This window comes from Euphorbia lathyris, chromosome 2 (genome assembly GCF_963576675.1).
Source record: "Euphorbia lathyris chromosome 2, ddEupLath1.1, whole genome shotgun sequence".
NCBI classification, from domain to species: domain Eukaryota; kingdom Viridiplantae; phylum Streptophyta; class Magnoliopsida; order Malpighiales; family Euphorbiaceae; genus Euphorbia; species Euphorbia lathyris.
This window is the reverse complement of record NC_088911.1, coordinates 63,457,123-63,467,761: the sequence shown is the minus strand read 5'-3', so window position 1 is coordinate 63,467,761 and position 10,639 is coordinate 63,457,123. Positions and strand designations below refer to the sequence as shown.

Here is a 10,639-nt window from a genome sequence, read left to right as displayed (position 1 = left end):
GGGGGCTAATTTTAGTTATGTAGTTTTTTTTTTTTTAAGAAAAGTTCAAGCATTAAGATAAATCAGAAGAAATAATATCCTGCAACCAGAACGGAGCAGAAATAGTTATGTAGTTTGTTGTCATTTTTTAAATTTTCTGGACAAATTTTTTTTAGCCTCCAACGTGATAAAACTGCTTCATTTTTCCCAAAGTAAAAAGCGCAAACATATTTAATTTTCTATATGTTCAATGTTGATTTCCTAAACTAAGATACCTAAATTTTCGTCGTTTTGGTGTGTTGAATGCTAAAAAATTAAAAGTTATAAGCCTAAAAGAAGTAGAAATATTTAATGTTTTATAAATCTAACATTAATTTCTTAAAAATTGTATTTGGAACAAGAAAAGTTAAAAAAGAGTTTTAGTGAAAAAATCAATTAGGATAAATAAAAGCGAAAAATGAGATTCAAGGGGTTTTTGAACACAAGACCTTTTACAATAAAACAAGCATCTTAACCAACTCAACTATCTCAACATATTGTTATATCACTACAAACACGCATTAATATAATAGAATTTGGGGGGCTATGAATCGCCGAACACATTTTGTTCAAGGGTGGAGCCTCCCCGAGCTCTGGGTTAGCTCCACCCTTGGTTATGATTAGTAAACTGAAGCAATTTCTGAGCATTTTTAGTAATTTCATGGACACACAACATGGATTCTGTACCATGAAGATCATAACATTAATAGCTTGTTTAGTAGCTTTTCCTTCTATAATCATATTGTCAGAAAATCACCAAGATCGTATGTTCGATCTAATCGAACTTGCTAAACTCGAAGGGCTTGCAGAAAGTTTTGGGTGGAGATTTCTGGGCAGAACTCATTCATTTCTAGACTCTTCACGCAAACATATTCAGCTGAATTGGGAATAAATTATGTAACACAAAACCCGATGTATTTATAAATAACTGAAAATGGAAAAGGCATGCTGCTATGATTTAACTAGAGAGAGAGGTTAGGGAGAGAAAGAAATAAATTTGAAGAGGGAAGAAGATGAAGAGAGGGAATGATAAGGGTAAAAGAGAGAAATGTAGCAAATTAATTTTTTTTTTATAATTTGTGGGTTCTACTTTTTAAAATGGATAGGATGAAAAATGGCGATGTGACGCATTGATTTCAAGTTGATTGATCATAATTACCGGATGTATATTTTAGTGGGAGGTCACCAAAAGGTTGTATATTTTTGTGTGTAAAATTAAAGGTTTACATCAGTGTGAAATATGGTAAAAGTTGTACGCCACGTATGTAATTTACCCTCACAATGTGAAAGGAGTATGTCCAGATTAGATAAAAAAAAATCTCAAAGGATGACGTGAAAGCATGCGATTGTTAAGGTGACAAAAAAAGTAATGAAAACGAAATCCATTCTTACACCTAAACCCCTTCAAAAAAAAAAAGAAAAAAAAAAGACAAGTCACAAAATGATTAATCTAAATAAAGTAAAACCAAAAATAAATAAATAAAAAAAAGGAACACGGCGCGAAAGTCTATTTCCCGCCAGACCGAAATATGGCGCCAAAGATCAATCTCGTTACCTCCAACTACTATTTTATTCAACATAAGAATTCCTCACTTTATAATCCTTTTTATTAGCATTCACAAATTAATTTTTTAAAATACTTATTTTTAGAATTCCTCACTTTATAATCCATTTTATTAAAAAATCCTTAAGATAAAATATTTTATTTTCAATAATCTTAAGAAATCCTCACTTTATAATCCATTTTATTAATTTATACTTATTTTATACTGTATGTTTTTAGAAAATTAATCCAAGGAAAAAAACAAAGTCATTATTATCAAATAGTGAAAAAAACAAAGTAATCATACGTTAAAATATGATATCAAAACCTATAAATTATTATCTTATTTTTTTAATTTGTTTTTGGTAATCGGAAGAGGGTGAAAACCCAAACAAAACAAGGAAAAAAAATTAATTAACGACTATGTGAGTGTCGGCCAAGCGGATCCTCACAAAGAATAGTCTGTAGACCTACAGGAGGCACATCACACTCGTTATTCATTTAATATAAGAATATATTATTAATTTAATTGATAATACTGCTATTTCTTTCAATATTAAAATTAGGTAACCTTCGATTTTGCCGTGAATTTTTCGAAATCTAATATAAAAAAATTTAAACTTTGCTTTTTATTAACATAAAAATTCTGAAATTTCTCTTTCTAAACAACAAGTTTTTTTTCTAACTAGGTGTACACATAATCGGTTAAACCAATGCATTAAATTAAGTTTGATCTGTTAATCAAGTTTTTAGTTTTAGAAAACACTAACCATACACTAGTTAATTATATTCGGTTAACCACTAATCGGTTAACCTTTTATTTTTTATAAAAAAAGGATGTAGAATTGTTTGAATAAAATCATAAATTAATATAATGACTTTTTTTTGAAGCAAATATAAAATTATAAAAAAAGTAAAAAACACAATAAATTATTTAAAAATAACATTATAAAAATATACAGTTAACTCTTCAAAAAAAAAAAACATACAGTATAAAATAAAATAAATTATTAATAAAAATTATTGAAAATAAAAAAATAACATTCTTAAGATTGGTCTCCAAATCTTGATATTTCAATTTTGAAACATACATGTATAACTAAATATTAACTAAAATTAAAATAGATAAGATAATTATTCATCACAAAAAATATGATTAAAAACATAAAAATAATAAATGTCAATAATTATCTTTTATCGTAAATTTAGAAATAAAAGTGATAAAAAAAATTAAATTTTGAATAAAATTATAAATCCAATCTCTTTCTCAACTAAATTTTTTAATATTATATTTGGAGGTTTCATCCAAGTTTTATCGTAAAAATGATAAATATACTTATACATTATGATATATATAAAATTTCAATCGAGTAATCGTATTTATTGGATTTTGAAAATTAAATTTTTTTTAACAGTAACCATTAATTATTATTTTTAAAATTGAAATCATACATTAATCCATCGATTTTGATTAATTTAATTTTCGGTTCGGTTTCAATTTCTTTTTTTAGTTTTCCGAATTTTATATACGCATTTACTTCTAATTTTTTTTTTTTGGTAGAAAAGAAAAAGAAAAACGAATAACAACAAACTACCCAGGAATTAGCCTAGGGAAGCTAACCCCAATCCTATCTTCTAAGAGAAGATGAGAGATGAAACTAGGGGAAACAGGAAGGGTAGTAACGCCTAACGTCCCTTCATGGCCCGCCGCCGCCAAGCGATCAGCAACACGATTCTGCTCTCTAAAAATGTGTCTGAACTCTACGAACTCAAAGGAGGAGCAAAGCCTTATAATAGCTTTGATGAGGTTGCGACTGTTAAGACCCATAGAATGATTCTCAGAAATCATTTTGATTGCTTCCAAATTATCAGACTCCACAGAGAGCCTCTTAACACCCAGCCTTTTAGCAAGATTGATTCCAGTAAGAATAGCCCAGAGCTCCGCAGAAAAGGAAGAACCCAACCCTAAATTCTGGGAGAACCCAGAAAGCCAGACGCCCCCTACATCTCTAAGCACACCTCCAGCCGCAATCTTACCGTTACTGAGGCAGGAACCATCAGTATTCAGCTTCACAACCCCCTCTCTTGGCCTGGTCCATCCCACGAGATGGACATCACAACACTGAGAGGCTCTGGCAAGGGACTCTCCTTTGAAACTATCGATAATAGAGAAAAGTTTTTTCGAGAAGAAATCAGCTAAGTTTGTCATAAAAACAGTTTTATCTCCAAAAATCTCCTCGTTTCTCCATTTCCAAACTTGGTGACAGATAATAACAAAGAAAATGTCACCATGCTCCATGTATGGAAGCAACTTTCCTCTAACACCATCAGAGAACCAGTCGACCTCAGAATGTGCCATGAAGGAAGAGAAAATATGGTGTGGGAGAATTTTCCTCCAAACCTCTTTACTATTAGAGCAATCTCTAAAAGCATGGCACAAAGTCTCAACATGGCCTCTGCATCTACTGCAAGCTTCAGAATCAGCCAAGTGCCTTTTGTGCCTATCCGAATTAGTAAGAAGCCTGTCCTTAACGCCCAGCCACAGGAAACTCCTAATACGGAAAGGAACTTTAAGGGTCCAAATCGACTTCCACACATCCGAGGGAGGATCAGATCTAAAGAGAGAGAAAGCTTCAAAGGCCGATTTGCAAGAATAAACTCCATTGTTAGTCAGCGCCCAACAGTGCCTATCCAAGTCTTCCTCTTGATTACTCACCTTCACTCCCCGCATTCTAAGGAGAGTCTCAAGGCTAAAGAAAGTATCAAACTTTGACCAGATCCAGTCCCCTTCCGAGTCAACCACATCGGCAATCCTCCAGTTGCGTATATCACTAGGCGGGGGGAAGAACAATATCTAAATGAAATTAAAATTAAAACTTTAAAATTTAAAGTTGAATATTATTTCCATTAACTTTTATAATTAATGATGAAATACTATTTGAGTAGCGAAAGATTGATGGATTCTCATATTAGTAACACTCAATTTTTTTTTTTTTTTAAATTAAGTCCAATTTTAAAGTTGAGGACCATAAAATTAAAAATATAAGTCAAAATTGAGGGGTTATGATTGTAATTTACTATTGTTTTAAGTTTTAATTTTAACTAGAGTTTTAATAAGAATATGAATCATAAACAATTAAAATTTAATCTAGATGTTTGTTTGATTTGTCAATTTTTTTATAAGTTGCAACGATGTCCTAACGTCGATAACTAGGAGCAATTTTATCTCTAACATTTAAAATTGTGAAATTAATATTCGCAGCTAAGAACAAATTTGCCTTTAAAGTTCGCAGCTAAGAATAAATTTATCCCTAACATTTGGCAAGTTTTATAAAAAATAGATATTTTGTTGCTTATTTTACAACAATTACATAACAATTGGTTCCAAAAAAATAAATTCACATTTTTTTGCGATTTAATAAAAGAATTCAATATTAATATTTTTAAATTCGATGAAATATTTATATTTTTTATCCAAGTCGTATAAAATACAGTATAATTTTATAACTTTTTTTTGTTAAGAAAATTCACGTCTATTTATATTGTTGTGATATGTTATTAATAAGTGATAAAATGATGCAAATGTGAAGTGCAGATGACATGATTTATTACGGAAGACAGTTTAATGAATTATTTTTTCAATTTGACAAAACTTGTCAATGTTCGTAGTACATTTGTTCTTTATTGAAAATGTTAAATGTAAAATTATACTATTTTAGATATTAAAAGTAAAATTATTTGTGATTGTCAACGTTAGGTTATTTTTATACAATTTTTTTTGTTTGGAAAATAGAATTTGACATTTATGATTGAGAAAAAGAAAAAAGAAAAATATGAAGGGGGTAATTTGGGTTCAAAACCAGCCTTGTCTCCGTTCCGTCGAAAAAATCCCTATTTTATAGCTGTATCTTTCTTTTCTGTATTCTCTCATTTCCTTCTTCCCTTAGCTGCTGCTGCAATGGCTTCTTCTTCAAAATCCAGCATCACAACAACAATGTCGTTGAGACGCAGAACTCATGCTCCTAATCCTCGATCTCCCGCTCCATTTTCTCATCAAACAATCAAATACGCCGATGTTTGCTGCGAGAAATGTGGATCCGACCAATCTCCGGCGGAGCTACTGCTTTGTGATGGCTGTGACTGTGGGTATCATCTCTTTTGCTTAAGACCCATACTTGTTTCTGTGCCTAAAGGATCTTGGTTTTGCCCTTCCTGCTCCAACCACAAGATGCCCAAATGTATGTTATTCATTCTTCCCCCTTTACAAATTAAAATTTGCATTTGGTTTTGGTTTTGTATTTCTATGTGTTTTATTATCTATAATTATGTTGTTACTTGCTTGCAATTTTATTTCATGGATTGTGTTTGGAATTTTTCTTCTGAATTCGAGGTTGCGTGTCCATTACAATATGGGTGGTTGTTAGCAGAAAAATGCTAATCATTAATATCCATTATATTATATGGGTTGTTTGTGTAAAAAGGAACTACTTGCTTTGATACTCTTAATTTAAACAATTTATCTATATTGAATTCTGTATGATTCAGAAAACTTATTAGATCTGAATGAACAATGTAATCGCTTATTATAGTGTGGCCGTTCTCCAATTTTTATTGTTATCTTTGATTGATTGATTGTCTTTTCAGCCTTTCCTCTTGTTCAAACAAAAATTGTTGATTTCTTTCGCATTCAAAGGTTGAACGAATATCCTCAGAAGCTAGGTCAAGGTAAGTAGTCAAATTCTTGTGCTTCAGTTATTGTTTTTAATAGATTAATTAGGTGATGCTGATTGAAACATTATTCTGAAATCTTTAGATAGCTTGAAGAAACGAAAGCGGTCTAGTAGTTTAGTTATGTCCAAAAAGAAAAGGAAGTTATTACCATTCAATCCAAGTGATGATCCTGAAAGAAGACTTGAACAAATGGGATCACTAGCCACGGCATTAACATGTTCAGGAACTCAATTCAGCAATGAACTCACTTACCAGCCGGGCATGGCTCCTAGATCTGCCAATTGTCCAGCCCTTGAGAAGGAAGGAATGCAGGTAATATCCAGTCGAACCAATACATAAACAGATCTGATATGATGCTGCAATATTTCATACCTAGTTAATTATTCATTTTTTACTGATACGTTGAATTGTCTTATTCATGTGCTTGATCTTAAAAATGCTGCAAATAAACATGCTATAGTATAGTGTGGTGCTTAATTAATATTGAGCTGTATTTGTTTTTCATGGATAGATTCATTTTGGTGACTTGTAAGATTGATTGCAGGTGTTGGCAAAGGAAGACATTGAGACCTTAAATTTGTGCAAAAGAATGATGAATAGAGGAGAATGTCCACCCCTAATGGTTGTGTTTGATCCTCAAGAAGGGTATGGATGGTTGGTTATTTGTGAATTAGTGTGAATTTGGAAAAGCTGAAGGTTAATTTATTAGCATGATGTGACTCACAGGTTCACAGTTGAGGCGGATAAGTGTATTAAAGATTTAACAATTATCACAGAGTACGTTGGAGATGTAGACTTGTTAAAGAATCGAGAAAATGATGAGGGTGATAGCATGATGACATTGCTTTGTGCTGCAAATCCTTCAGAAAGCCTTGTGATATGCCCAGATAAACGGGGAAACATTGCTCGGTTTATCAATGGAATCAATAATTATTCCATGTAAGTTAAGGTGGAAATATTTGATAAGATTGGTGTATGTGTTAGTAGATAAGACTGGTGTTGTGTTGTGTTGTGTTGCAGGGATGGAAGAAAGAAGCAGAACCTGAAATGTGTGAGATATAATGTTAATGGAGAGTGTAGAGTTTTGCTGATTGCGAATAGAGATATAAAGAAGGGAGAGAGACTCTACTATGACTACAATGCATACGAGCATGAATACCCAACACACCATTTTGTTTAAACAGGTCAGGTCAGGTTAGGTTACCAACCAAGCATATAGGTTATGTAGTTAGTTGAACTACTCATATTTCTGTTCACCAACCAAAAAGGCAAAGGACTATATATTGAATTGAATTGAATTGAATTGGTATCCCAGAATACAAAGAAAATGTCTAGCAGCAGAAGCAGATCAATAGAAGATGAAAGAGCAGGAGCAGAAATAGTGTATGGTGCTGAAAATTGCTACATTCACTCAGTAAAACTACTTGAAGAGCTGGGGTTTCCAAAGGGAGTTCTACCATTGAAAGATCTAGAAGAGTGTGGAAGAGTAAGAGAAACAGGTTTTGTTTGGATGAAGCAAAAAGCTCCATATGAGCATTTCTTTGTTGGAACAAATAGCAAGGTGAGTTATGGTCTTGAAGTCACAGCTTATGTGGAAAATTTCAAGATGAAAAAGATGACTGGAATTAAAAGTAGACAAATGTTTTTATGGGTACCCATTACTGAAATGTCCATTCCAGACCCTAAAACCAACAAAATTCTATTTAAGACTCCTATGGGAATTGCCAAAGCTTTCCCTCTCTCTGCTTTTTTCTAATTCAATACTATCTTATCACACCTATTTCATTTTTATTTTTATTTAATATTTTTATTTACTGCATTTTTAATTAAAAATAAGTAATCAATTTTACAGTAATTTACTATTTTAATTTCAACGTTCAATATTTATTTTATGTGATGTTTGTTATTGAATTTTTAGTTTATTAATTAATGATGGATTAAATATTCATTGATTCTTTTATAACTTAATCAGTAAAATTAAAATTATGAAATAATTAATAATTAACTTTCATACATACTATTTAAGTAAAAATATTTTTTTTATAATTTATCTAATTGTCAAGTTTAAAACTCATCAGACACTCTTTAAGTGGATTTTTTCTCATATGTACATTATAACTCAACTTAAGACCTCTAGTTTAACCCTCACTTCATTCGTGGACCTCGGCATGATCTAGAACATACCCAACCACACCCATACTTAATACCATGTTACGGGCCCGTTAGGTGTACGTTAAAGTATATTGTGTATCATTTAGGAGCCATAATGATTAGGATCCAAGGATTTACATATAAGCATTACTTGAGATATCCTTGTGACCCGCGAATGAAGAATTTTATCATTGAAATGTACAAATCTGTATTTCTGGACAATTTAAAGATGCAAGAGCTTCTTAAATATCTAATATCAACAAATACTCTAAACCAAATATCCAAAGTATATGACAAGTTACTTGAGGTGTTACCATGCAATCTATAAGGCTGATTGAAGAACACATATAGTTCAGTCAGAGCAGACACATTTGGTAGTATTTCATGTAAAAGTTGAACAAATTTACCTGAGAAGCCGAATTTAAGATGGAGTACAACCGAATTCATATAACAAAGGAACAAAGATTATCAAATAGAAAACACAATGTATCCCAAAATCAAATCAAAGAGTAAAGCAAATTCCATACAGTCAAAACAATAAAAATACCTCTGATCAGCCTTCAATTTCCCATAAACGAATCCCAAAATTCGATTAGGTCGAAACTGAATAGGATTCGAAATCTATAAATAACAAAATTAATTGGAAATGAAGAGAACTAATGAGAAGAGAACAGAAAAAAATAATAGTGAGGAAACATAAATCAAATGAAAATTCAGGGCTTACCTCAACTATTTCCAGTTTCTGTTGTAGGATATAAACTAGTTATAAATGAATCGTTCAATATTGTTTGTTTTATAAGATATAGTATGTTAAACTATATAAAGGCATTTATCTTTTATCAGAACTAACTAAGTTAAAATAAAAGAAATCTCAAAGTTTATTTAAGTGATCATAAAGTGTTCATACAAGCATGAAGTGAGACGAAACTTTATAATAAACCAATAAACTTAAAACAACCCCAAATAAAGTAATATGTTTATGGGACTAATATAATACTATTGAGACTTGCACGTAATAGTGTCTTTTGTTGTGAACATAGAGTTGATCTCATAAGCTTTATATAGTTGGATATCTAGATAGTTACATGGATCCAATGAAGGAGTTCATTAGGATTGGGGACTCGACTTGAGATAACAGGATGGATGGATTTATCTAATGTCACCTATTTCATCTCAAATGGTATTAGTAGGTATAAGTAATCCTCAAACTCAAATAAACATTAATTAGTTATTCTAGATTATGGAGTGTGGTGCTTTGACTCTGTGCGAACACGATCCATAACAGAGAGGACTTTGGGGTGTGTGAGGGCATGTGTTGGGTATCACATCAAGTTTTGCAGGGTAGTTAATGTTAGATTGAGCATTCATCACTCTTGATAGATAGGAGATATATCCATGGCCTCTTGTGGAGGAATTAACTAAAACCATTGCAAGGTGATAAGGTTAAGAGAAGAAATGTATATTTCACTTAACCTATCTATTTAGAGTTAATTCTAGATGGACAAGTAAAACAAACGTCTCATTATATGTAATTTAACATACTCCATAGTTATAGATTCGTCTAAGGATATAACTGATGAAGGATCGAATTATACTAGACCTAATGTGAAAACGTAAACGTCAGAATCAACGTGACTTCTTATCGCTCTAGGGGAATATGATGATTCTGCCAATAACAGTTTGCGCACTCATTCTGTTATATGTTTAGTTTAGATTGATTTGGTTAAATTAATTTAAATAAACATACATGGCTAGTTGCGGCAAGAACCTAATGGGTCACACATAGAATTAAGACCGAATCTCGAAATGGTAATTTAACAGGGAAGACATGTATGAGCCGAAATTTATAAGAGGAATATTAAGCTGGATTAATTGATTTATTCAGATAATTATAATTAGATTATATTTATGATTAAATCAATTAAAGGATAATATCAATTAGATAGTATAATGTGATTGTATCTTTAAATTATTATCCTAACTTCATTAAGTATTCTAATGGAATTAGAATTATATTTATTAATTATATTTATATTTTTTTTAATTGAAAATTTGGAGATCAACCCAAAAGAATCAAAGCATCCTAATAATATTAATAAATCATTTATTTATCTAATTAGAAAACCTAATGGGATTAGGAATCCAATTAACTAAACCTAATGGGATTAGGGTTAGGGAAATCAAAACACTATAAAT

General features: G+C 31.2%; 2 protein-coding genes across 2 annotated transcripts; both read left to right on the top strand.

Moving 5' to 3' along the window:
- Window positions 1–5,418: 5,418 nt before the first annotated feature.
- Window positions 5,419–7,472, top strand: LOC136218467 (histone-lysine N-methyltransferase ATXR6). Its single transcript, XM_066005349.1, has 6 exons — window positions 5,419–5,799; window positions 6,206–6,286; window positions 6,375–6,604; window positions 6,837–6,937; window positions 7,019–7,231; window positions 7,313–7,472. The coding sequence occupies exons 1-6, from the start codon at window positions 5,520–5,522 to the stop codon at window positions 7,470–7,472; spliced, it is 1,065 nt and encodes a 354-aa protein (XP_065861421.1). The 5' UTR covers window positions 5,419–5,519.
- Window positions 7,337–8,238, top strand: LOC136218469 (uncharacterized). Its single transcript, XM_066005350.1, has 2 exons — window positions 7,337–7,476; window positions 7,608–8,238. Exons 1-2 carry the CDS (start codon window positions 7,423–7,425, stop codon window positions 8,046–8,048), a joined length of 495 nt encoding a protein of 164 aa, XP_065861422.1. The 5' UTR covers window positions 7,337–7,422; the 3' UTR covers window positions 8,049–8,238.
- The last annotated feature ends 2,401 nt before the right edge of the window (window positions 8,239–10,639 follow it).

Coding starts and splice junctions, on each gene's coding strand:
- LOC136218467 (XM_066005349.1), top strand. CDS start 5,520: ATGGCTTCTTCTTCAAAATCCAGCATCACAACAACAATGTCGTTGAGA. Junction 6,287..6,374: donor TCCTCAGAAGCTAGGTCAAG/GTAAGTAGTCAA, acceptor TGAAATCTTTAG/ATAGCTTGAAGAAACGAAAG. Junction 6,605..6,836: donor TTGAGAAGGAAGGAATGCAG/GTAATATCCAGT, acceptor GATTGATTGCAG/GTGTTGGCAAAGGAAGACAT.
- LOC136218469 (XM_066005350.1), top strand. CDS start 7,423: ATGACTACAATGCATACGAGCATGAATACCCAACACACCATTTTGTTT. Junction 7,477..7,607: donor ACACCATTTTGTTTAAACAG/GTCAGGTCAGGT, acceptor TTGGTATCCCAG/AATACAAAGAAAATGTCTAG.